Here is a 26,945-nt window from a genome sequence, read left to right as displayed (position 1 = left end):
CACATCAAAACAATTTTTTATTTGATTTGTTTGTTGTTTGTACATATTTACATTTAGATTACATTTTCATTTTTTTACTTTAACTTGTTTTTCATCCCCGTCTAACTTATTTAGATTAACATCGTTCTTCGGTGACGGAGTTCGAACGAAAGCGTCTTCTGTGTTTGTATTTTTTGTATCTTCATCAATATTTTCACGTTCTGAATGTATTTTATAAATATTCTGTTTATAATGTTAGCTAATTGTTGCATTCTGACATCACACCAGTATCTGAACTTCTGCTGGAGGACAGACTGTTACTGATCAGAGCTGATTAATGACACGATCAATAACTGATCAGCTGATGTTTGTTTTCCATCTGAGACTCAAACAGATTTAAAAAGTTGAAATGAGAAGTTTATTTATGATAGCAAAAAAATACATTAATATTTTCACTCTGAAGATCAAAGTGTACAAAGTCGTCTTCTTTACAGCCGCCGCACCGAAACTCACCGCAGCCAATCAGACGGAGCCACGTGTTGCATTCAGGGAGCAGGAGATTATCAGGATAAATGACAGTCGAGCTGTTGACATGCTGGTCGACCAGCAGAAACTTACAGCAGCAGATATAAACTGGAACCCAGCGGCTCCATCAGACGCAGTTCAACACGAAAGTCTTAATTTACCCAGAATTCATGAGGAGTAACGCCAGAACCAGACCCGACGGAGCGTTCAGGAACTAAGAGGAGCGTGGGACACATCATCCCTCTAAATGTTTGAAAAGAACGTGAAGGTTCACGATCAGATCAGACAGTAGTGTCTGTGTGTGTGTGTGTCAGAGGCGATGTCACTGCTGGTGGGCGGGGCTTCAGGCAGCGGACAGACAGGCCTGTCGGACGCTCTGAGCCCAGGTGTTCAGCAGCTCCGTCACCGAGTGTTTGTCCGGCAGCTGCAGCAGTTTGGACGTCATGTTCCTGTGGACCGTCTGCAGGAAGCTGTTCGCACCTGCTGGAACAGACAGGAAGTCACCTGATCAGATACAAGAGGTCAATTGATGGGACACAGGAAGTCTTGTGATAAGACAGGAAGATATGTGATCAGATAGAACCAGGTGTCCTGTGGTGTGAGTCAGTGTGAGCAGCCGGGTCATTAACGTGCAGCAGTAAGAGGCGTTTCGTCTCACCGTACTGGTCTCCGTCGTCGGCCCAGTACGGGCTCTGATCGGGATAATCCGCAGGGACACTGAGCTGCAGGGGAGGAACACTGGGAAGGTTTTTGTCATCTGAGAACATAAACACACAAACATCGTTAAAACAGCGTCACATCTGAGAACGTCCTGAATGTTTTCAGCTCACAGACGACATTAACCACGTGACCTGCAGGCGTGAGCGACTCACCCAGCTTGCAGACGAGGTGCACGGTGCCGTTGTTGCTGCAGTACGACGGGTCGAGGTTGACGAGGAACTTGACGTCGAGGCGTGCGACCTCCCCCTGCAGGATGTTGGGGATAGTCTGCCGCTCGTCCTCCTCGTGCTTCCTCTTCCTGCCGGAGACGTTTGGACCCCTGAAGAGGAAACGAACTTCAACTGCAGCCGACATGAATTCATTTAAAAAACCTTCATTCCTTCATGTTCAGTTACTTCTAAGTTCTGTCTTCTGGTGAAGCGGTGTAGGTCCAGTGTGTTCTGTTATTTGGGTGAAGTGAACCTATTAGTGGGGACGTACGTGATGGGGGGGCCGTGGATGGCCGTCATGGCGGGGGCGAAGGTTCTGTACAGAGAGTGGTTGAAGACCGGCGAGCGGATGTTGGCCATGACGGCGTCGAGCAGCGGCTGACACAGATACTGCTGCTTGGTGGCCACCGGAGGAGGAGGAGGCGTGGGCTGAAACCACACACACACACACACACACACACACACACACACACACACACACACACACACACACACACACACACACACACACACACACACACACCACACAGGATGCCATTTGTTCACAAACTCTGACTGTGACTGAAATGAAACATCTGAAGTGTGATGAGTCGTTGCTTCAGGGTCATTATACTCAGAATATCTCAGGGCTTCATCAGACCCAGATCAGACCAGAACCCAGAACCAAACCAAGACCACCTTGTGTCCTGAAGACTACAATACAGTATGAGGTGTAATTTATTATTGATTTCCACATTTTAATGATTTTATTTGTAGACTTTGCAGATGTTTGTTGTATCTGATTAAATATCAATAAGTGAATAAGTGAGATGTGACATTAATCAATCAATAAAGTTTTAGTCTCTCTGTTTTTCATCAGACCGCTCATAAAGAATAAAAAGCAGCATCGTCACTCTCTTGATAGTTTCCTATTTATTTAAAAGAGAACACAGCTAGCTTAGCATTAGCCTGCAGCTAGCTTGCCTTTAGCTTGCAGCATCACTTCCTGACTCTGCTCCTGTGTGATGGAGACGATCAGCTGACTGGTACCAGAGGAAACTCTGACAGCGTCGCACATGTTGGCTTATGTTCTTTTCAGAGATCCTGTATTGTCGTGTTTGTAAGGAGGCTTCACTCTGCACAGATCAGAAGAACTGAACGTTGTAACAGGAAGCTTCACTGAAACTTTCGTTTATCTTTAAATTGGATTTTAATCTTCAACACTGGCACCGATCGTATCTGTTATAAAACCAGTGATTAAATACATTAGAAAGGACACACATACATTAATTCATTAATTAATCATCTCACTCTGTTCGGTTGAGAAAGTCACAACATAAGACTAAATTATTTCTACTGACACCAGGAAGTGAATCTGATCTGAGAGCAGTCTGGATTCAGTCGTTCTCACCACGGCCATGTCGTTCTTCAGCTTCTCTAAAGCGATCTCACACTTCTGCAGCGTCTTCAGAGGACACCTGCAGGTCAGAGCACACAGCGGTTTATAGATCATGTCTGATTATTGGTTAACGGTGACACTCCAGAGATCAGCTGTTACCTGGTGTTTGGATCCGTCAGGATGTTCAGCAGACTCTTCATCTTACTCAGGTCCTTCTTTCTGTCTGCTCACAGGAAAACAAGAAACCAATTAAAAATCAGTTCAACAGTTTTTGTGATAAAGTTTGTTCATGAAGTTTGTTTTTGTCTTGATAAAATGACTCGAATGATCAATAAATTAGAAATCTCCGGCCGACCTTCGTTCTTGTCGATCTTGTTGATCATGCGGCGCAGCGGCTCGATGTACTTCGACAGCTGTTTGAGTTTCTCCATGTACTGCTGATCCTCCAGAGACGTGGCTCCAGCCGGACTCATCACTGAGCTGGGGTTACCTGCAGGACAGGTGAGGACATGCAGGACCATTACGTACCTGTGATCTGATTCATTTGCATTCACCTGTACTCTCTTTCTTTGGAGCTTTGTCATGTTTGTTTGTATTAAGCGTCCAGGTGAGGACAGTTCAGGGCAGGTGAGGACAGTTCAGGACAGTTCAGGACAGGTGAGGACAGTTCAGGACAGGTGAGGACAGGTCAGGACAGGTCAGGACAGGTGAGGACAGGTCAGGACAGTTCAGGACAGGGGAGGACAGGTCAGGACAGGTGAGGACAGGTCAGGAGAGGTGAGGACAGTTCAGGACAGGTGAGGACAGTTCAGGACAGGTGAGGACAGGTCAGGACAGGTGAGGACAGGTCAGGAGAGGTGAGGACAGGTCAGGACAGTTCAGGACAGGGGAGGACAGGTCAGGACAGGTGAGGACAGTTCAGGACAGGTGAGGACAGGTCAGGACAGGTCAGGACAGGTGAGGACAGTTCAGGACAGGTCAGGACAGGTGAGGACAGTTCAGGACAGTTCAGGACAGGTGAGGACAGTTCAGGACAGGTGAGGACAGGTCAGGACAGGTCAGGACAGGTGAGGACAGGTCAGGACAGTTCAGGACAGGGGAGGACAGGTCAGGACAGGTGAGGACAGGTCAGGAGAGGTGAGGACAGGTGAGGACAGTTCAGGACAGGTGAGGACAGGTCAGGACAGGTGAGGACAGGTCAGGAGAGGTGAGGACAGGTCAGGACAGTTCAGGACAGGGGAGGACAGGTCAGGACAGGTGAGGACAGTTCAGGACAGGTGAGGACAGGTGAGGACAGGTCAGGACAGGTCAGGACAGGTGAGGACAGTTCAGGACAGGTGAGGACAGTTCAGGACAGGTGAGGACAGGTCAGGACAGGTCAGGACAGGTGAGGACAGTTCAGGACAGGTGAGGACAGGTCAGGACAGGTCAGGACAGGTGAGGACAGGTCAGGACAGGTGAGGACAGTTCAGGACATGTGAGGACAGGTGAGGACAGGTCAGGACAGGTGAGGACAGTTCAGGACATGTGAGGACAGGTGAGGACAGGTGAGGACAGGTGAGGACAGGTCAGGACAGGTGAGGACAGGTCAGGACAGGTGAGGACAGTTCAGGACAGGTGCGAGACGGATGCTGTTCAGACGGTGTGTGTACCTGGAGTATTGAGCGGTCCAGGTGAGGGGACTCCGTAGTTCTGGGGGGTCCGGCCGGTGGCGGGGCTCTGTGAGGGCTGAGGGGACGGGCTGGGCTGGAAACCTCCCGGGGACGGAGTGGGACCGGAGCTGGAGACAGAAAGCAGCAAACATTTAAATATCACCGTCAGTCTGTCTGATCTGAAGCTTCTCAGGTGAACGGCGGTCACACCTGGCTGAGTTGGGCTGTGAGGTGGGCGGCTGAGGTGACGGCTGAGGAGGGGGGGGCATCGACTGTGGCGTCTGCACCTGCACCGGCGAGGGCGATGACATCATCGTATGCTGCTGCACCTGAGGAGACAATGATCGGACAAGAAGAGAGAGCAAGTGAGCCAATCACAGGAGGCGAGGAGCAGCTGCACCTGTCTGACCCACCTGAGACGTCCTGAACTCAGTCAGTGGTGTTTCAGTCCAACACAGGAGATCAATAAAGTTTCTGTAACGTTACAGTCACATTGCTCCTCTTTTTTGGCTTGAATCCCTTAACCAACTTGTTCCCTGATCAAAATGATCAAATATTTAATAATTTTCAGGATTTTAACCCTTTAAATGCCAGTTATATTATAATTATCTATAAAAAACCCACAAAAAATGTATTATTTTCCATATAATAAGTAGTAGGCTGATGGGGCTTTAGTGGTGATTGGAGTCTTTGATATATCAAAGATTACCAACAAAATTGATTTGATTGCATCAGTATATTTTATGTAGTAACAAATACTCCCTCTAACCACCTTCGTGGCAAAAATGCCCCATTGACTTCCATTAAAACCACATTTTTTAATTTCACTGCCATTACAGTATAAAACCATGAATTCTGTAATGTCAGCATGCCATTTTGAAGAAAAGTAGTTATATTTGACATTTTTGATGTATTTCACCAGACACACACACACACACACGGCCCTGGTAGTCACCCGGCTCCATAATATAACTGGCAAAAATACAAGAATTTCATGCATCGGCCTGCAATGGGAAAATGGTTGAATCTGGTGAAATACATCAAAAATGTCAAATAACACTACTTAAAATATTGATGTATGAGTATTTTATGGCAGATTTTGTGCGTGTACATTTTTGCCACGAAGGTGGTTAGAGGGTGCAAAATGCATTACAGGAAAATAAAAGACATGTAAGAGTAAAAGACACTGGATTTCAAAAATTTGACTAAAAAGAAGAGTTCCTACAGAAATCCATGCCACAAGCTGTAACACAGCCAAAATGATCGCTAAATCCAAAAAAAAGTTGAGAAAAATGTACAAAAATGCCCGAGGAAGGCACAAGGGTTAATATCTTTTTTGTTATGTAGTTTCTCTCTTATTTAGTCATTTCTTTCTTTCTTAGGACATTTCCAAAGTCAAACACAGTTGCAGCAGTTCGGAGGTGTAGCTGTCACACACAGGTGGATGCAGGGACAGGTGAGATCCAGCAGGACACAGTGAGGTGAGAGGCACTGACAGACAGAAGCACCGTGAGGGAGGGGGAGGGGCGGGGTCAGAGGTCAGAGGTCAGACTAAATACCTGCTGGGTCATCGGCTGTCCTCCCACTGCGGCGGCGGCGGCAGCGGCGGCGGCGGCTGCGGCGGCAGCAGCAGCAGCGTTTTGGGGAGGGATGGAAGGGTTCAGGGGAGCTCGAGGCAGCCGGGGTAGATTCTGCATCCCAGGACGGACCAACTTCAGAGGACACACAGCAGAGACACAACAGGACCGGTGAGCAGACAGGAGGCAGACACACACTGCAGCACAGCACACACACACACGCTTTCTCTTCCTGTTTGCAAGGACGCTGACGACTCGGACACTCACGTTCACCTGATCCCGATCCTGAACCTGAACCTGAACCTGATCACCAGGCTTTCAAACAGCTCTGTGACGCAGTGAGGACTCAACCGAGAGAATGATTCAGTGATTTAAAGCCGACGTCTGTCTGAACAATCAACTCGTTTCACTGTGAAGCTCCAGATATTCTGTCTGGTTTGTTTGTCAGTATCAGCGTGTGAGTTTTCTAACATCGACATTTGTTTTTAAAGAATATAAAGCAGAAAAAAGTTAAGAATATTAACTGTTCCAGTGCTGTGATGTCATTCTGTGCAGTAAAGTTTAATGTTTAGCTGTTACATGTTCTGCCTCCATCTTTGTCACAAGTGCTTCATTCTAAATAAATCACATTTGATTACATTTAAATGTGTGTTTATGTTCAGTGTGTATAAGAATATCAGAAGTTCTTCTTTTGGTATCAACCCCAACGACCCAGAATCAGCCGGGCTGTACTTGGAACATTGATATATTCATAACAACTTCATTAACTGAACAATTAGCTGATTGTTGTCGACAGCCTGGTTACAAACTCTCCTCCAGATCTCCTCCTTTGTGTCTTTTTCTTGCCTTTAAAAGAAACTCAACCACTCAGACGGATCGATATGCCAAAAAGAAGCCACCTATCAATTTATTTATAAATCAATAATCATTGACATTAGGAGCGCCTCTGTGCAGCGCAACGTGAGTCAACCTGCTTCGTTGCCTAGTAACGATGCGAGTACGGCTGCTGAGAGCGCGGGCATATATTCTGGGATGTTTAAGGTTTGTTAGCTAACCAACTATGGCGCCGCCGAAGAAAAGAAAAAATATCGCGGGTGACAGACAACTTAATATAAAGAAATTCTTCTGCCAGACTCTGGAGCCAAGGAAAATAGATGAAGGGAGAGTAACAGAGGCAACTCCAGAAAACATGACAGGTGCAGGTGAGACGGAAGAAAGGGGGGCAGATTGCAGTGGAGAGGGGGGCTGCTCGAGGACCGTTACTGCCCCTGACACCGGTCCGACTGCTGACCCCTGTCCGGCGGGTGACCGCGGGCCCGGACCGACTGCCGACCCCTGTCCGGCCTGTGACCGCGGGCCCGGACCGACTGCTGACCCCTGTCCGGCGGGTGACCGCGGGCCCGGACCGACTGGTAACATTGACCCAGCAAAAAAAAGAAATACAGCTGAACACAGAACATCTGGCTGGGATCCCGAATGGCTTAATAACTATAACTACAGCCCTTGGTTGTACCACACTCCCCATGGTGAGTTTACAATTTGTTGTTTAGCTTATATTTTTGTTCTGATTGAGGAGCTTCTCTCTCTCTTTTTTTTTTTTTTGGTAAGCAATAATGATGAAAATAACACAGACAATAGGCTAGTTTTCCCAGTTATTGTCAAAAGTATGTAACTCTGTTATAATACAATGAATAAAAAACGTATGTGTTTGTTAAAAAAATCTTTATAACTGATAGAATCTCAATTATGTGTAGGGATGTTTTGTCGCTTATGCCGTCAGCATAAGCAGCCCGTTAAAAGAGGACCATCCCAGAGGGTTTTCATTGAGATCCCTTCTGCAATGTACAGAAAAGATGTGCTTGATGCTCATATGGGTTCAGACCACCAAAGGTTAGATTAAGCCTAATGATTTCATTTAAGTGATATTATTCAGCAATATAGGCCTACAATGATTTTTAATGTTTGTTATTGCTGTATTTCGCGTCTCGTCTGTTTAGGGTTTTTTAGGTGGGTACCACCGGGCCTGAAAAAAATTCTAGGGGAAACACTGAATGTCTTTCTACTAAACGAGGTTTCAAACATGATACTTCATGAACTTCTTCCTCTTGTTGAAACTTTAAGTCATTAAACATTAAGTCGCTTTCACGGCTTTGAAAACAGACTGGCATAACTAAAGATCACACAGCTGTCATAACTGACACTGAACGAGTGAAAGGTGTGTGCAGGTAAACAGGGTGTAATGATGTCACAGGGTGAGTCCTCCTACACTTGAGGCTTGAGTTTGAGGCGGCGGCGGTCTCACCTGTCCGGGGACGGCGCCGGCGGCTGCAGCTGCTGCGTTGAGCTGCGCCTGAGCTGCGGCTTGCTGCGCTGCCTGCTGCGCCTGCTGGACCTGCTGCTGCTGCTGCTGCTGCTGCAAGGCTGCACGGGCCTGCTTTCACACACACACACACACACACACACACACACACAGACACACACACACACACACACACACACACACACACACACAGAGACACACACACACACACACACACACAGACACATGGCAAAGCATGCAAGCAGAGGGGTGGGTAAGCGAGACTACAGGAACTTTACAGGTTGTGATTTGTCAGCTGGCAGCGTGGCCGAACAGATTCGGTGATTCAGGTGTTTTTCAGGTCAAAGACAGAAAACTTCAGAGGGAACAAAGGACTGAAACACACCGACTGATCTGAAGTCTTTAAAGAAGGTTTAAACATTCACATCCATCTTCAGAGGGAATTCTGTGCTAATGTCGTGTTTTATCTGACTCAGACTGCTGAAGCCTCTGTTACAGCAGCATTATGTAAATTACCTTTACAGAGTTAAAGACTTGTAATAACGGGGCCTCTCTCTTCCTGCATGTATGTCACCTGTTCTGGATGATGACGTCCTCTGCTCTCTGTGATTTACAGCTCAGAGTCTCCTGAGATGATTGAATCAGTGTGCTTCAGTCCTCTTTTAGCTCTGAACCCAACAGATGATGCTTCCTGTTAATTAACCAGAGGAACTGACTAGAATATATCAGACCGATAACTCAGACACACTCTGGCTTCAGTGTTCTCCTCTCCATCAGGGTTTTACAGGCTGCAGAGATGCAGACAGCCACTCCCACCTGCAGCGACCTGCTGTGTCTCACCTGGAAGGCCTGGATCTTGAGCTGGTGCTGCTGCTGCTGCTGACTGAGCGAGCTGATGGGTCCGTGCTGAGCGGACGCCATCTGTCCGGCCAGAGACTGAGGCATGCCGGGCTGCTGCTGCTGCTGCTGCTGAGAGTGTGGAGGCATCTGACCCGGCTGAGGCTGAGCCTGAGCCTGGACCTGCTGCTGCTGTTGTTGCTGCTGCTGTTGCTGCTGCTGCTGAACCATGTGCTGAATGGACTGAGCCTGAGCCTGAGCCTGGGCCTGGGCCTGAGCCTGGGCTTGAGCCTGGGCCTGGGCTTGAGCCTGAGCCTGAGCCTGCTGCTGCTGGAACTGCAGCTGCACCATCTGCTGCTGCTGCTGCTGAATCCTCGTCTGGTGCATCTGCAGACACAGAGAACAGAAGTGTGAGAGGAAGCGTCGTCAGCATCAGTTCACTTGTTTTTAAGAGCCTGACGAGGTCGTCTTTGGGTCGCAGACGGCGGTTTGGTGAGGTCCGTGCCGCCTCGGGTGCTCGGAGGGTTCGGTATTTCCTTTTTTTTTTTAACTGTCAGTCCCGTGTTGTCTTGGTGGTGTTTTTTCAGACCTTTAAATCTATTTCATTTATTAATTCTCATGAAAACACTTCTTTACTCCTGTTTTGTCTCCTTTTGTTGTGTGAAGCATTGTGTTATTTCTGCTGTGTGAAAAGCACAATAAAAATAAAGTCAAACTGATGGAATGACTTCAGAGAATTGTGTCACAGAACCACAAGCTTTGTTTGTTCTAGAGCTGTCCCAAACGATTATTTTTCAAACGATTAATCTAGTGATTAATTTAACGTTACATGACCAAACAAAAGTAACGTAGTAACTGTAACTGTCGTTGGTAACTTATATGAGTAAAAAATACCGCAGTTGTAGGCGGAGCAGCGTCTGTCCTCCCGCCTGTCCTACCAACTCTTCGTCACATTTCTGCCTGAAAAACAGCGTCTGTCACCGGCAAAAACCTTTAACTCACTCAAGTGGTTGTGTTGATATAAATCACGGTGATGGTCAGCCCTCCCGACCGAGACTTCAGTGAACTTTCCCCCAGAAAACAGCCTCCGTCCCCGCAAGTGACAGAGTCACGCAGCGACCTGTTTACTGATGGCGATTATGTAAAAGTTTAATTTAGCACGAAAAATGTAACTCATTCATCTTCCAGAATGTTTAAGGGGCCGGGTTCTCAATCACTACACATTATAAACGGTCCGCTGGTTTAGATTGACAGGGGGGACACCTGGGAAACACCCCGACGTCATCATCATGACGTACCGTCACGTCTCTTTAGGAGCGGCAGCGCAGCTTTCTGCGTGAATTACACAGCTGTTCGTCTTTATTCCAGCGGTGCTTCGCTCTGTGTGAATGACCAACGATGGAGAATTGACGAACCGCCGCTGTGGCATTAATGCAGCGTCTCTGTGTGAGAGGGGCTATTCTCAGCCTCCGCAGGTACTACCACTTCCTGTTTGGGACAACGTGCCGACGCAATTATTCACATCGATGAATTTATGTCGTCGATTACGTTGACTACGTCGAAGCGTAGTCGCAGCCCTAGTGTGTTCACACTGAACCAAGCAGCTCTGACATTAACCCGCTCAGAGTGTCATGTCATACAGCGTGCCGGCGTTGTGGAACCAATGGAGGCGTGACGACACAAATCATAACCTGTAAATCTAAAACTGTCTCAGCCGACTGTTGAGAATCATTCGGCTGCTGTTGTGATTGAGATCCTGACCCTTTAAGTATCATGTTAAGTGACAAAGAGAACTTTTTTTGCTCTGCATGACGTCATCACATCGTCACCATCAGGGAACAGATGACCTGTCTGATTCTCATTCCCGGAAACGGAGGCTGTTTTCAGGTGGAAGTGGTGATTTCATTTTCTAAACAAGTTTCCAGAGACAGTTAAAGTTATTCGCTCAATATCACCGTCAGTAAACAAGTGGGAGACGCCTTTTTCCCACGCAGAAGTGTGATGCAGAGTCTGTAGGACAGACAGGATGACAGACACACTTCTCTCCCGTAAGACGCCGTCCTCCTCTGTCGCAGCCGTTACTCCTCTGAGCTCCACTGGAGGCTCAGAGGAGAAACAAAAATGTCCCCAGAAACTTCTCTTTGTAACTTTAACGGAGACAGCGGGGCGATATAACGCTGCCATGAAAAGGTTGTGTGAAAAGGTCTGTCCTGCCGACTGAATCAGCAAACTCTCAAAAAGCTCAACTTCAGAAAATAACTGAAGCTACTGACGACATGTGACTGTGACAGCTGTTATAAACTGTGGGGATAAACAGGAAACAGAGGCGAGAGAAGAATTCACATCCTTTAATTAAGTCAAATCACAAAAACAGCAACAACAAGAAACTCATTCAGCAACAGTGAACAGTTACAAAAAGTACAAAAGTATCAAACACAATGCAGTTAAAAGTATTAAAGTCTACTGATATGAAACCCTGTGAGAGGAAACATCAGAGCCGGAGTGTTTCACAGTTCTGAGATGTGACCCAACAACAAACAAGATGTCTTCTTCTGTGGTTGTTGTTTAAAAAGGTTTTCTTCTTTGGTGTCAAATCTTCATCATGAAAGTAACTAAAGCTGCCGAGACAATGTCACATGTCTGAACAGAAAGTGCATCAGAAACAGAAGTAAGAATGTCAAAGTGTAAATAACGTTTACAGTAACAAACAGATGTTCAGGGGTTCTGCCGCTCCAACAGAACTTTGTGGATGTGGAACATGGCCTGGTCCCTGCGCTCCTTCGGCAGCCGCCACAGCATGTCGGCAACAGTTTGTCCAAACCTGGAGAACTCATCGCTGTTCTGCAGCAGGTTCGGGTCTTCGTCTTTGCTCCTCTTCCTCTTCGTTGCGCTGTCTGGCGCCTGGGACACAGAAGATGGCTGACTGATGACCTCATCACTTGGTGCTGTAGGCTGGATGTCCGCTGGTCGTCTGCTGTCAGCAGCCACGTCTGTGTGAGCAGCTTCAGCCGCTGACGGAGTCGACGCACCGGATGTTGAGTTGTTTCCTTTCTGTGACTGTAAAAGAAAAATTGCAAATAGTTAAAGTTTTTGTGACGAAAAAAACGAAACAGGAAACAAACTTCAAACATCTTCTGTGAGGACGAGTGTGAGAGTCAGCAGCTTCACTGACCAGTTTACTGTCATCAACCCGCGATTATCTGACTTCTTAAAGTCGTTAAAAATGTAACAACGACTACAGACCAACGATATCCTACATTATTTTCTGCTTATTTTCTTCTATACGTTTCATGTTTATGTACGATGTTGTTAATAATGAGCTGAAGTGATAAATCAATTATCTAATCAATTAATGATTGGATCAATTTGAGGATTAGTTTTAGAAAATATTTGACTGTTTACTCTGAAAAATGTCAGATATTGATGGTTAAAATTCTCCAAACATCTTTTCTCTCTCGAAACATGAAAATATAAATATCTGATAAAAACATTTTCTGTCCTTTGATATTAAAACAGAGAAAAAGAGATTTCTCACACTTTTGTTGAAAACTAACCTGAAGTCATGAATCAATTATCAAACTATAATTTTTCCATCAGCAGATTATTAAACAACTATTTGACTATTTACTATAAAATGTCAATAATTAATCTTTAAATGTGCTTTTCTGTCCAGAACAGCAAACAATTCTCTTAACTGATATAAAATCAGCATTTTCTCATATTTCAGTAACTGGAACTAGAATATTTTGGTGCTTTGATCGATGGGGCATCGATTCATCAGTTATCAAGACAACCACAAATGTATTTCTTTGTCAAAAAACTAAATTAAATATTCTCTTTTCTGTGAAATCAAAAAGCTTGTTGTCACATTTTAGTGGCTGTAAGTAGAAAAGTATTTAATTTTGTTTGAAAATGTGATGAATCCTTTTTTTTTTCCAAACTTTTCCATCAACTTGCAGATTTAATCAGAAGTTAATCAACTATTTACTCTAGAATCTTTTAGAGACAAAAGATAAATATTCAATTTACAGTAAAATCAAACAGAGAAAAGCAGAAATTTCTCACATTGAAGAGGTAAAAAAAATTACTAATCAATTACCAAAACAACCTGCAGGAGATTATTTGTGACTTTATTTGAGTGTTTAAAAGTTAAAAATATTTCTCGCAGTACAGTTCAAACGTCTTTTCACATATTTATTTTATGTGAGAAGTTAGATAATCATGAATTTGTTAGCGGAGCTCTAACTGCAAATATTTTTTGGCATTTCTGTTAAAAAAATGACTTGAAATGTTTCATCAATTATAAAATCAACGTATTTGATGTTAGTCGTCTGATTGTTTTGGGGCTGAACTGAATATTTTGAGGTGGTTGAATTAAGCGTCAGTGAGGCATTTAAGTTATTTTCAGAATATTTCTGTAGTGCTAACGTGTCCTGGACGGATCCAATGGACAATAACCTGAGAGCCGTTAACTGTAACGTACTGTTTTAGTTGACTGTTGTCAGAGTTGTTCCCGACTGACTGTCCCCAGTTACGTAGATGAACACGTTCAGAATATTAGCAACAGCTCTGCAGGAGACGCCAGCACCAAGTCTGACCTCAGCAGCTTCCAGACAGTCGTCACTACCTGAACCTAAAAAGCCTCATTACAGTAGATTTCATAGAAGAGCAGAACCAATCACAGCCTGCAACAGATTACACTTCAGTTTCAAGGAAGGATGCTCAGATCAAACTCTGTGTTTCTAACCTGACGGTGTTTGTTAGCTCCCTCGCTAACCTTAACCCCAACAACACAGGCATTTATGACACAGAGATCATTGTATATTTACCTTGTTGTTGTCATAATTAGCTTTTTACGACGTCTCAGCCAGAAGAGAAACAAATAAAAAGCGGGTCCCAGAGTTTCTTTCGGAGGCGAGTGTACTTCCCTCCAGTTCTTCAGCGTCTTCGATCATTCTGGGACGTCGACGCCATCCTGCAGTTTTTGTCGAGCAGCGAAGAAGAATCGTACAAACATATCCACGTTCTTCTTCTGTTAACGTATCCTCAGTTTCGTCCATGTTTACAGAGTAGAAGCGGGAAACACGTGGGAGCAAATGAGATGCTACCGAGCAGAACAGTCGTCACGAGGGAAGGTACATCTACAGAGTCCACGCTGTCGCTACGTCACAGAGTCCTCGCTGTCGCTACGTCACAGAGTCCTCGCTGTCGCTACGTCACAGAGTCCTCGCTGTCGCTACGTCACAGAGTCAACGCTGTCGCTACGTCACAGAGTCCACGCTGTCGCTACGTCACAGAGTCCACGCTGTCGCTACGTCACAGAGTCAACGCTGTCGCTACGTCACAGAGTCCACGCTGTCGCTACGTCACAGAGTCCACGCTGTCGCTACGTCACAGAGTCAACGCTGTCGCTACGTCACAGAGTCAACGCTGTCGCTACGTCACAGAGTCCACGCTGTCGCTACGTCACAGAGTCCACGCTGTCGCTACGTCACAGAGTCCACGCTGTCGCTACGTCACAGAGTCCACGCTGTCGCTACGTCACAGAGTCCACGCTGTCACTACGTCACAGAGTCAACGCTGTCGCTACGTCACAGAGTCAACGCAGGCGCAGAAGTAAAAGTTTACAGCCGCCAACATCTGAATGTTACCGGCTGTAACTCTGAACTCAGAGTTCAAACTGTCTGCAGAGCGAAGACGAGGATGCTCATCTGGACTACGGTCCGGCTGTATTCAGCTTGGTGTTCGCAGGGTTACATACCTGGTTCTGCTGCTGCTGGTTCTGGGCCTGCTGCTGCTGCTGGTTCTGGTGCTGCTGCTGAAGTTGCTGGTTCTGGTGGTGCTGCTGCTGCATCTGCTGCACCCTCAGCTGCTGCTGCACCTGGAACTGCTGTTGGATGGCGGCGTTCTGCTGTTGCTGCTGCTGCTGCTGCTGTTGGGCCTGCTGGAACTGCTGGAACTGGATGGACTGCTGCTGCTGCTGCTGCTGCGTCTGCACCATCTGCTGCATCGGCATCTGACCCGGACCCCCTACTGCAGAGGGAGCGAGAAGAAGATGAAGGACAGGATCCGGTCCACAGCTCAGATCCAGTCTGAGGAGCACTCTGGAGGCTCACATACCCCCTTTTCAACCAAAGAGAACCCAGTGCTGGTTCTAGGCTGGTGCTGGTTCAGAGTTGTTTCAAGCTGGAACCTTTAAAAAACAGTTTGCTTCTCCGGTGGTGTGAGAGCCACCGTAGAGTCACATCACTCACTCCCTGAATGTGTGTCCAATTACGCAGCATTGTTCGGAACAGACATGGATCTGTGGAACTCAGAACAAACAGAACTCGACGACTCTACGTTTGTTTACATCAGCATCCGAACATGACAGTCTAACATGACTGGGGCCACTGTTGCTTCCATTACTGAAAACAGTTCAAAATCTTTTGTCTACTCTCTCATGAATAAGTCAGAACACGCTACACTGGATCTGGGTGTTCAAACTGGTGCTCATAAGCGGTTCTAGATGGTCCATGGTCTCGATAACCAGGGCAGCCCCTGATGTGAGCGGTTCTTCTTTCTAGACCAGCAAACTGTAGGTGTCACTCTGGAACCAGATTTCCCGGCCGGGAGCAAAGAACTGGTTCCAGAGTAATCACTGGCTCCGGACCAGCACCTGACCCGCCTCGGTGGAAAAGGGGTAAAACACACACACACACAACGTGCCAAAGCAAAGACTGAAAATAAGATCGGCTCTGATGCCAAAATATGCAGTTTAGACGCAGCCAGCATCCACTGAACGCTCTGAAGATGTGCCTGTACAGCAAACACACACCACATGGAGGAAACACACTCACTGGCTTGTGGGTTTCCAGGAACCCCTGCCATGGCATGCTGGCCTATCTGCATCTGCCCCATGGCCCCCATGCCACCCACTGGAGCACCGGTGGGGCGAGGCCCCATGCCAATGGCGCCCGGGCCCCCTCCAACCCCTGTCAGGTTAGTCAGGGCATTCATGGGATCTAGCAGAAGAACAACAGACAATATTACGCAGCTCCAACATGCACAGCAGAAATCATGAACACCACGAGTCTGGTAGTGACAGGTCCGGCAGAGGACAGAACACGGCAAAGAAAAACCAAAATGAAAAGTTAACCAAACAGAGACAAAACCAAAGTCTACTTACCGGGACCTCCGAGGGTCTTCTTGTCTGTGAACAAGACACAAGTTATCAACACCTGCAGCACTTCAACAAACTACTGTGGAGCAGGACGGAGGACGCGATCGACTACGTGTCCATAGTTTCACATAAACATGCGGGTCAGATACTTACGGATGTCTCTGAAGTGTATGATCAGCCTCGCCACCAGAGACAAATACTCCTCCTGACACACAAACAACAACAGTCAGATTCATCACACAGTTAGACGAGTGGTCGACTGATTATAAGACCAATAATTAGCATTTTTCTGATAATCACTATCAGTGACTTTTCTGTCAGATTGCAGACAAAATAAACTAATGTAAAAATGTCCTGCTTGGACCACGACACTATCTGATCACAGAGTAATCTGAATCTGCAAAGTAACTAAATGAATCAAATACATGTAGTTTAAAGTAGCAGAAAATGGAAATACTCAAGTAAAGAACAAGTACCTCATTACTGTACTGTACTGAAATACTGACGCAAAGATTTTCATTTTTACTGCTAATGAACATCAGTCCTTTTTTAATTTCTAACATCGTCGTCGGTTACTGTCGGTACTCACTCTGGATTTGGCTTTGACATAAACGTGGTTCTCCATGTCATTGCTCGATTTGGTGTGTGCGGTTCCTGCCTTCCTCATCGCCTCTTCACTGGAAAGAAACAGGAATCACACGGATCAATACGCTCCAATAACTTCAGCCTGTTATGTGTTCAGACTCTAAACATTGTTGTAGGAGCTTTTCCTACTGTTTTTAATGTATGATAATTCATAACATGTTAAAAAGATGCGTCACATTCAGTGTTTCCTCACTGTTTGTAAATCACATCAAATATTAATATTCTGTTATAAAAGCTGCAGAAGATTGATTCAATAATTATATTTCAAATATTCACTTTCTGGCCTCTAAAATGTGAATATTTGCTGTTCATGTCTTGTTTTTTGTTTCACTTTTATCATAAACAAACCTCTTTGAGTTTTGGACTTCAAAGTTTGTTTATTGCCATTTCTGACATTTTATAGTCCAAAATCAACTCGTTTTGGAAAAATAACCGATAAAGCAAATGATCTTAACGAGTGGCTCTGTTACTATGTACTGTTTGTTAATTCTACTGTTGACACTGAGCATCTTTAAGACAAGAGTGTTTCTTTAAGATGAATGAAGAAAAGTGTTTTACAAAACAAACTGACACCTCATAACAGAGAACAGCTGTAACTCATAACACATGTTAAACACCGTTTCTACACTTTGATAGTATTAAGAAAAGAAATTAACATTTTTGACTGCATCCTTATGGGAATATGTTGCGTCCTGTAAGCTAGAAATACAAGTTTGCCTTCATAAGCACAATTATTAATGTGTAGAAAGTTTAACATAAATGCTTCATATCAGTATTGTGAGTTTAATGTGTGAAAAACTGGTATTTGTACAAAATAATCAGGCGTTATGTTTTAAAAAAACAAACTGTGAAAATATCCATACGTTTTGTAGTTACAACAAAAACAATGTTCATATTAGATTTTAAATTCTACTCGGTACCAAACTAACCAGAGCTAAAGAGTTAGTTAGCTCGCTGTATGAACTAACGTTAACATTAGCAGCTAATGAAGCTAATAATTAAATCAGGGAGAAATGTCCATTAATCATTGTTTTGTTAATGTTAGCTACGCCGAATGTAAAAGCGGACTCAAACCTGTCGCGTTATGTTTCCTGATATATTAATGGACCCGTGTTAAGTTTGCTTTTTTACAACTCCGAGTTCATTTACTGATTTTTTTAAAGCAGTTTTGACGTGACGCTCTTTCCTGCCGGGCTAACGTTAGCTAGCTTAGCTCATGTGGCTAACTCAACACAAACAGTGATTTAGCTGAAAACCAGGATGTCTCACATCTGTGCGACGACTTTCTGTCGGAATTGCGGGCTCCTCCAGTCGCTGTCCGGTCCCGGGACCTCCATGGCAGAAGCGAGGTGTTACAGAAGGTTTTCAGTTGGAGACTTTAATGTTTCCCCGGCGCTTCCTTCTTTTTCTTCTTCTTGTTGTGTTTTCAATGGCGGCGGCTGATCCGGCGGACCGGAGCATTACCGCCACCGCGCGCTGCTCCACCTACTTCCGGTACCAAGAAAATGGCGGCTGCTGTGTTCTAGTCTCTAAATTTGATTAAATTTAAATTAAATAAAAATGATAAGAAATAAAGATTAAAGATATAATTTAATTTACATGAAATGTAAGATTTAATTTCATTTAGCCTAATTTAATCTCATTTAAAATGTAATGTTATTTAATAATAAATATTTAATGATAATTCAATACAACATCCAAGTTCAAATCTTTGAATTTAAGATTTAATTCAATTTCAAGATTCAATTTAAGATTCAATTTAATTAAAAATGTTATTTGATTTAGGATTTAATCTTATTCAATTCAATATAAGATTCTTTTTAATTTAAGATTTAATGTTATCTAACTAAATGTAAGATTTATTATAAGGTCCTTTGTTTAAGTCTTTGAATTTAAGATGTAATTTTGTTCAATCTCATTGAGAATTTAATTCAATTTGATTTAAGTTTTGATTTATATATATTAATATATTATATGGTATTTTTCCTATTTATTTTCCAGAAAATATTTATTTATGTATTCTCTTTATATTTATATATATACTTTATATTGTAATGTCTGATAAATACATGAATAAATACCAAACGTATTTATTTGGTGAATAAAAAGAAATAGTGAATCAATTGATAAATAATATGGAAATTTAAATGTAATTAATGGGGGAATATACGCAAAAACGTATCTATTTATGTCAAATTTTATGACTTAATGCCTTTTTCATTATTTCATTATTTTCATTAATTCATTATTTTAATTATTTAATATATTTGATGCATTTAATGTCTTATTAATTCATTTAGAAATGTATTCTATTTTGTTTATTTAACTTCTTATTTTGCATTGTTAGTCCTCAAAAAATTTCCGTATGAAAATACAAAACACAAGTAACAAATAAATTATAGTAAAGATATAAATCTTTATGAGCTCCACATCTACAGCATTAATAATCTGATAAGATAATATAGTTCAATGATTTAATATGTAGCTAATTGTTATTGTTGGTGCATTAAAGTGCTCTGAGAATCTGAACTAACCCTTTAATGTTGCAGCTGTGAGATCACTGACTGCAGCATCAGATCATCAGGTTTCACTTTCATTTTCAAGATCAGAAAATCTTCATCACACTGAACCCGGAGCTGACATCACGTCTGAGGTAAATACTTTACAAATACTACTTTTACTGTCTGGAGGTTTGTGATGAAATGCTGTGACTCCGATCAATACTGGAATCATCAGCAGGCTTTTTACAGAAATGATGCAGGAACAACAACAGAGCAGAAGGAGAACAGGTTCTAGTTCGACCCAGTGGCTCGAGGAACATTATTGTTTTTGTGCAGATTATTATTTCTTATACATTTCCGAGAGGCCTGGAATAGTTAAGCCAGTAACACAACATCACCAGACTCCATTAACAAACGTAGTGATTTTAAGAGTTGTTGAGTTAAAACAAACTTTCTAACGTAGTGAAACTGTGTCTGTGACAGATTGTAAGTCATTGTGTCCTTGTTGTAAATTCAGCATTAAATCTTTCAGCTGAAGTTGTTTGTCTCCTTGTAAAAAGTGTCAGTTTGTGGCAGCATGTCTGTACCAGCCTGTCTGCTTCTGTGTCTAAAGTGCTAAAGTCTTACCTGCCAACATTGATCAGCTGTTTGAACACACTGTTTACACTGATTTCACCATTTACACTCCATTTAGTTTAGTTTAGTTTAGTTTAGTGTGTTTATTTCGGTCTTGTAAAAAACAAACAAATACAATAGACAAATATAAAAGTATAATTACAAAACAAAACAAAACATAACAAAACAAAATAAAACAAAAACAAAAACAAATCAAAACAAAAACACAACAAGCAATACAATACACTTTGACCGAAAAGGTGTAGGCTGAAGCATCAGCTTATTTTGCCTACCCTTCTTAAATTAACATTTTCCGTTTGCTCATTTTAAAAAAAAGTCGTTTGGAAAAAAACAAAAACAAAACAAAAAACCTGCGTATTCTACATACCGCAGTTTATGAGCACAGTGGTATTTATAATTCAGTTTTATATTTATTAATAATATAATTTTTAAATAACTTTTTGAATCTGTTAAGTGTGTTGCACAGTTTGATTTCTAATTCTAGATTATTCCATTGATTGACTCCTTTAATTGATATACATCTTTGTTTCACATTTGTTCGTACCTTTGCTTTTGTATACACATAAGTCCCTCTTAGTTCATATCGACTGGTTCGAATCTGAAACATCCTCTGGACACCATCTGGAAGCATATTGTTATTTACTTTATACATAATTTGAGCAGTTTTATAGTCCACAAGATCATTGAATTTTAAGGTCTGTAGGTTTATGAAAACATTTGTTGAGTCTCGATAATCAGCCCTGTTAATTATCCTTATTGCTCTCTTTTGTAATATGGAAATTGGTTTTGTAATTGTTTTGTATGCATGCCCCCAGACCTCTATGCAATAAGTAATGTATGGCTCAACAAATGTTCGGTACAATAAATGTAATGAGTATTTGTTGAGGATGTATTTTGTTTTATTTAATATTGCAATAGATTTTGATATTTTGCTCTTTATATGATTTATATGTGGTTTCCAGCTTATTTTGTCATCCATACTAACTCCTAAAAACTTATTTATATTAACTCTTTGTATTTCAATATTATTTATCCTAATGTGTGTTTGATCTAAATTTTTGAGGTCTCCAAATACTATATATTTAGTTTTATTTAAGTTAAGTGAAAGTTTATTAATGTCAAACCATCTTTTTATCGTTCCAAGTTCTCTCTCCACTGTGTCCAGAAGGTGCCTCAGATCTTTACCAGAGCAAAGTAAATTCGTGTCATCAGCAAACAAAACAAAATGTAATAGCTTGGACACATTGCAGATATCATTAATGTACATAATAAATAATTTTGGACCCAGCACAGAACCTTGTGGGACCCCACATGTTATCCTCAGCAAGTCAGATTTTTCATCATTTAATTGCACATATTGTTTTCTATTATCTAAATAATTTTTTAACCATGTATATGCTATGCCCCTGATCCCATATCTTTCCAGCTTCGTCATTAATAAATTATGATCAATGGTGTCAAATGCTTTTTGTAAGTCCATGAAAACACCTACTGTGTATTCCCTTTTGTCTATTGCTGACGCTATTTTTTCTGTAAGTTCCATAACAGCCATTGTGGTGGATCGGTTTGATCTGAACCCATATTGATGTTCACTTAATAAGTTTTGTGTTTCTATGAAATGATCGAGTCTATGGATAAATAATTTTTCTAAAATTTTTGAAAACTGTGGAAGTAGAGAAATTGGTCTGTAGTTTGAAAATTGATGTTTATTTCCATTTTTGTGTATTGGAATGACTTTTGCTATTTTCATTTGGTTGGGGAATATACCGGTTTGGAATGACTGGTTGCAGATATGGGTCAGAGGTCTAGCTATACTATCTATAATGTCTTTTACTAATGCCATATCAACATCAATACAGTCAGTGGATTTTTTATTCTTAAATTTTTTTACCACATCAATTAGTTCCCTCTCAGATATCTTCTTAAGAAAGATGGTATTTGGGTTTATGTTAATAGTGCTTTCGTCTACATCATTTTTTACTACTGGGTTCACAATTTCCTTGGCTAAATTATAACCAACATTCACAAAATAGTTGTTAAAGTCATTTACAATCTCCCTGGTTTTGGTTGTGATTGATTGATTTTTTTAAATAAAATAATTTGGGTTATTTGATTTTCCTATACCTTTATTAATTATACTGTTAAGCACTTTCCATATACCCTGTGTATTATTTTTGTGCTCTTCTAGTTGTTTGTGGTAATAATCCTTTTTATTGAATCTCATTATACTTGTTAATTTATTTTTTATATTTTTTATATTTATTTTCAGCTTCCTTTGTTCTCAATTTTAAAAACTGTTTATAAAGTAAGTTTTTCTTTTTACAAGCATTTTCTAGTCCCCTCGTAATCCAGGGCTTGTCATCATATTTCTTCTTTTTTTTTGTTCTTATGGGACAGTGTTTATCATATAAGGTGGCAAAAACAGACAGAAATTCTTCATATGCTTTGTTTGGATCTTTATTTAAATAAATGTCTGTCCATCTTTGCTCCCTTAAGTCCCCTTTAAGAGCTTCAATGGCTTCAGGCGTTCTATACCGAATCTTCTTGTGAGAATCAGGATTTGTCTGAGTTTGAATCTCATATGAATACTGCACTGTTGTAAAAACAGGAAGATGGTCACTTATATCATTTAGAAGCAGTCCACTTATTATTTTTTGCTCAATTGTATTGGTGAAGATGTTATCTATTAACATTGCACTGTCAGTTGTTATTCTAGTTGGTTGTAAGATGGTAGGGAATAAGTTTACACAGTACAATGTGTCAATAAAATTCTTTGTCTTACTGTGATCATGTGAGTTTAACAGATCTATGTTAAAATCTCCACAAACAAAAATCGTTTTCTTATCATTCATCTTATCATACATATCAATAATTTTACCTTTAAATGACTCAATACAGGATCCTGGTGTTCTATAGATGCAACTTATTATTATATTCTTGGTTGTCTATTTCTACTGTGACACACTCCATAATATTTTCTATTTGTACTGACATACTCTCTATTTTTTTACAGTTTAAATCACAATTTACAAATAGTGCCACTCCTCCTCCTTTCTTATTCACTCTGTTGGTGGTAAATAGCTCATAGCCCTCCAGGTTAACATCAACTTCCTTCTCATTGTCCAACCAAGTTTCTGATATTGCAATCACATTAAAGGGGGGGAATTTTTTTACATAGTCCTTAATTTTAGAGAAATTTCTATTCAAACTTCTGCTGTTGAAATGTATTACTGAAATTCTTTTGTCCATTATTTTCTTTCTTATAAATTGTTCATCTGTATAGTACTCACAGTTGCAGTTGATGTTGTTGTAGTGGTGATTTTCTGGGTCAATGCCATTCTCCATTTCATACATTTTATGTTCTGTGTATTCAAAGGTTTGTAAGTTCAATTGTTCAAAGTTCTGATGATCACTACTCACACAGTCTATTGGTGTTACTTCAACTGATTCATCATCACTTGTGTTGCTTTTATGAAAGAAGAAACATGTTATTGATCTAAACATGTCACATGTTACAAAGACACTAAACAGTAACAATATAGGCTACTTCTTTGTTTAGATTCATGAAACATGAATCATCCAAAGATGTGCAAAAAAGGTGATTGGCAGCCATTTTGAATTTAATGTGCAACACACTGTAGTTTCTGCTGTTTACAGGCATCGCACTTTAACAAACTTCTCCCTCAGAATCAAACAATCAGCTTCTGATCGGGTCGGTTCATTCTAAAGACCTCAGTGACGAAAGCTCTTCAACTTTTGAGTTTTTAATTTAACTTGATTTGTTTTTGTGTGTTGCAGTGTTACAGAAAACTGCAGCCTCCATCTTTGATCCCGTCCTGAAAAAAAACAAGAAGATGGGTAATGCGATGAGCGAAGAGGAGAAGAGGGCTGAGGAGAAGAAAGAAATTGACATGTTTCTGAGAAGAATCAGCGAGGGTCCAGATCTGAGAGTCAACGAGACCATCAACATGTTCACCAGTCTGGAATCTTCAGACAACCTGACACAACACTACGAGAGGAGGAAAATGGAAACAGGAGGCCACGCTGCAGACTGGACCAAGAGCCTGATGGAGAAGCTGGGTGCCTTGACTCCAGCTCCTGAACTGGCGGGCCTCGGAGCGCTGGCCATCGCCATCATCATCGACAGCATCAACTCCTCCGGTCCACCTGAGGAGAGCACAAAGGAGGCTCTGAGGTGTGTGTTTGCTGAGGAGAAGGCCTCCGAGGTCTGGGATCACATCGACGAGTGTCTGAAGAGATGCGTGATGCACATCAACAACACGGAGGAGCTGGTGGGCGACATCAGAAGGATCGAGGTCCAGCTGAGCGCCGCCATCACCAGGCTGAAGAACTCCATGGTGAGGGACGGGCACATGACGTCTGAGGCTCTGAAGGCCTGGGTGAACGGGGCAGCCTTCCACATCCAGGTTCTGATTCACCTGGTGAGACTGGGAGGGCTTCAAAGCTGTGATCCTGTAGAGAGACTCATCTCTGCTTACCTGAGCGACCTGGACCTGCTGTTCAAGAAGCACAGGGAGGTGATAAGAGGGAAGTGTCGTGAAGGTTATAGAGGTTATGGGACATATCCCGGGATTGTCACTCTTGATTTTTTTGTTGATGAAGATTCGAATTGGCATGCGAAGCCAGGACGACCATCCATCAACCAGAGCAAATATTTTGAGGTTTATTATGACCACAGGTACAACAGGCAGAGGTGTGACATTCAGCAGGACTTCACTCAGGTAAAAGAGAACCTGCAGCAGCTGGTTCATCAGAGAGGCTCCTTTAATATGAACTGAGTGTCAGAGCTTATAGTGACAGTGTGGTCTACATCTGCCTAAACCATGATGTCATCATCCATCACAATGTTCCTCCTACCACAGTTCAGCAGACGTCACTCAACTCTAATTTAAAACTTATAAAGTGATGAAACAATGAGTATTTAACGAGCAGCTGACACACAGATCATATCCACATGCTTTCATCATCTATAGAAGATGAATTGAATTGGAGCCGGCTGCGGAGCGTCAGCAGCAGCCCCTTCCCTGTGAGAGAGACCAAACCATCCTAACACTTCACGGCCTTCTAACAACCAGGAAGTCTAACCTTTACAGAACAAATCAGTGTTTATGTTATTGTTTTTTACATGAGTGTGTGAGTTTGTGCAGTAAAGGTAGCTAGCAAGAAGCTAGCTACTTGACAGCCATGGCTTCCGACAACACCACCCTCATAAAAGCAAATAAACAAATATCTGACCTCAAAGACGACATCCGTCGACTCTCCCAGGAGTTGCAGAAGAAACAGGCCCTGTTGACCTCCTGTCTGGACATTGCCCATGAACAATCCATGCAAATAGTCTCACTTAAAACGGCCCTCCAGGATACTGCTCCATGGGATACCTCCACCTGTCCGCGGCCTTTCACTTCCTCAACCCCCAGCCTCCAGTCATCCTGGGCTGAAGTTGTGATCCGCGGCAGAAAGGGAGCCCAGGATACGACTGTCTCTCCTCTTCGCCTGAGCCTCTCCAACCGCTTCGATGCCCTGGCCGACAATCCAGATCTCCGCCCGGTCCCGGGAGGCCCCGCCACCTGCTCTCTACACACGGCTGCTGGCGGTCGTACGGCTCCTGGCTCCGGGGGCTGCCTGCTTCAGGGAGCCGCTGGCCCCTCTCCACCTGCGACCGCTGGTGCTCCGGACTCGGTCTCGGGCGGTTCCACGTCCAGGATGGCTGGCCCTACACCTGCGGTGAGGGAGGTTAGCTCCCCCGAGGCTAGCTCTTCCCCGCCCACTCTTTCCACCAACCACCCTGATCATTGGGGACTCCATTACACAAAATATCCGCTTTTTCAACGCCACCACCTGTTGTCTCCCCGGTGCCACAGTCCTGGATATCCTGGAAAAACTTCCTGGGCTGCTGCAGTCTCTCCCGTCCTCCATTACCCGACTAGTTGTGCACGTAGGGACCAACGACATGGCTCGGGGTGCCTCTGAACTGACAAAACGTGCTTTCATCTCCCTCCTGGACTTCCTTCGCACTTGTGGAAAATCTGTTTTTATTTCTGGCCCCATTCCCACATTTGGTCGCGGCGACGTGCGCTTCTCAAGATTATTAATGCTCAACACCTGGCTCAAACCTGCTTGCTACATCCGAGGTCTTAACTTTAGGGACAATTTTAATCTCTTCTGGAACCGCCCCTCCTTTTTTGAATCCGATGGCATCCATCCTATCATCCGCATGCTTGCAGCCAATATCCAATATTCCATACATCATGCTCCACGTGACTGACTATTTACACCACACACCCACTCCTTTGACACTCTTCCTCACCCCATGCCCGCAGCAGTACAAAGCACAGTCCAGCTCTCTAGCGCCCCCGTCCCTCCCACTCAGCCCATAAAATCCATCTGGTCCAATTCGTTGACCACAGTGTCCTAGCCTCCCTGCCCCGGTCGGCTAGTAGCACTGCCAATTGTGAAAGCACCACTGTCAACTTCGGTTTACTCAATATCCATTCACTCACGAGCAAGGGCCATCTTATCCAGGATCTCATCACTGACCATAAGTTTGACTTTTTCTGTTTAACTGAAACCTGGCAACAATCCAACGACTTCTCCCAACTCAACGAAACTACTCCTCCGGCATTTACTTACACCTGTCAACCCCGTGGCACCGGCCGGGGAGGGGGTCTCGCAATAATCCAACACGAGAAGTGGAAAGTCTCGCCGGTGCCTACCCCTGCTTTCACCTCCTTCGAATCCACTGTTTGTCAGCTCTCTGGACCGACTCCCACCATCATTGCTACT

General features: G+C 43.2%; 2 protein-coding genes across 2 annotated transcripts; one reads left to right on the top strand and one right to left on the bottom strand.

Annotated features, from left to right (window-relative positions):
* Window positions 1-374: 374 nt before the first annotated feature.
* med15 (mediator complex subunit 15) lies at window positions 375-18,533 on the bottom strand. The gene is made up of 18 exons (XM_030408045.1): window positions 18,274-18,533; window positions 16,949-17,036; window positions 16,513-16,564; window positions 16,366-16,389; window positions 16,037-16,201; window positions 14,959-15,230; window positions 9,201-9,584; window positions 8,343-8,474; window positions 6,023-6,175; window positions 4,674-4,792; window positions 4,464-4,591; window positions 3,167-3,301; window positions 2,971-3,034; window positions 2,824-2,890; window positions 1,705-1,862; window positions 1,377-1,543; window positions 1,163-1,261; window positions 375-984 (listed from the first exon to the last, which is right to left on the bottom strand). The coding sequence occupies exons 1-18, from the start codon at window positions 18,339-18,341 to the stop codon at window positions 848-850; spliced, it is 2,412 nt and encodes an 803-aa protein (XP_030263905.1). The 5' UTR covers window positions 18,342-18,533; the 3' UTR covers window positions 375-847.
* A 1,014-nt stretch (window positions 18,534-19,547) lies between these two features.
* LOC115575761 (uncharacterized) lies at window positions 19,548-25,111 on the top strand. Its single transcript, XM_030408044.1, has 2 exons — window positions 19,548-19,657; window positions 23,940-25,111. Exon 2 carries the CDS (start codon window positions 23,996-23,998, stop codon window positions 24,938-24,940), a length of 945 nt encoding a protein of 314 aa, XP_030263904.1. The 5' UTR covers window positions 19,548-19,657; window positions 23,940-23,995; the 3' UTR covers window positions 24,941-25,111.
* The last annotated feature ends 1,834 nt before the right edge of the window (window positions 25,112-26,945 follow it).

The sequence above is a fragment of the Sparus aurata genome, chromosome 23, assembly GCF_900880675.1.
Source record: "Sparus aurata chromosome 23, fSpaAur1.1, whole genome shotgun sequence".
Lineage (NCBI taxonomy): Eukaryota > Metazoa > Chordata > Actinopteri > Spariformes > Sparidae > Sparus > Sparus aurata.
The sequence above is the reverse complement of the archived record's forward strand: the minus strand, read 5'-3'. Positions and strand labels throughout refer to the sequence as shown.

Bases quoted from the DNA above. Each gene is read 5' to 3' on its own strand.
- med15 (XM_030408045.1), bottom strand. From the start codon at position 18,341: ATGGAGGTCCCGGGACCGGACAGCGACTGGAGGAGCCCGCAATTCCGA. The intron at 8,475-9,200 runs GTGAGACACAGC...TGTGTGTGAAAG, and splicing joins TCAAGATCCAGGCCTTCCAG to CAGGCCCGTGCAGCCTTGCA. The intron at 6,176-8,342 runs GTGAGACCGCCG...TGTCCTCTGAAG, and splicing joins CCGGCGCCGTCCCCGGACAG to TTGGTCCGTCCTGGGATGCA.
- LOC115575761 (XM_030408044.1), top strand. From the start codon at position 23,996: ATGGGTAATGCGATGAGCGAAGAGGAGAAGAGGGCTGAGGAGAAGAAA.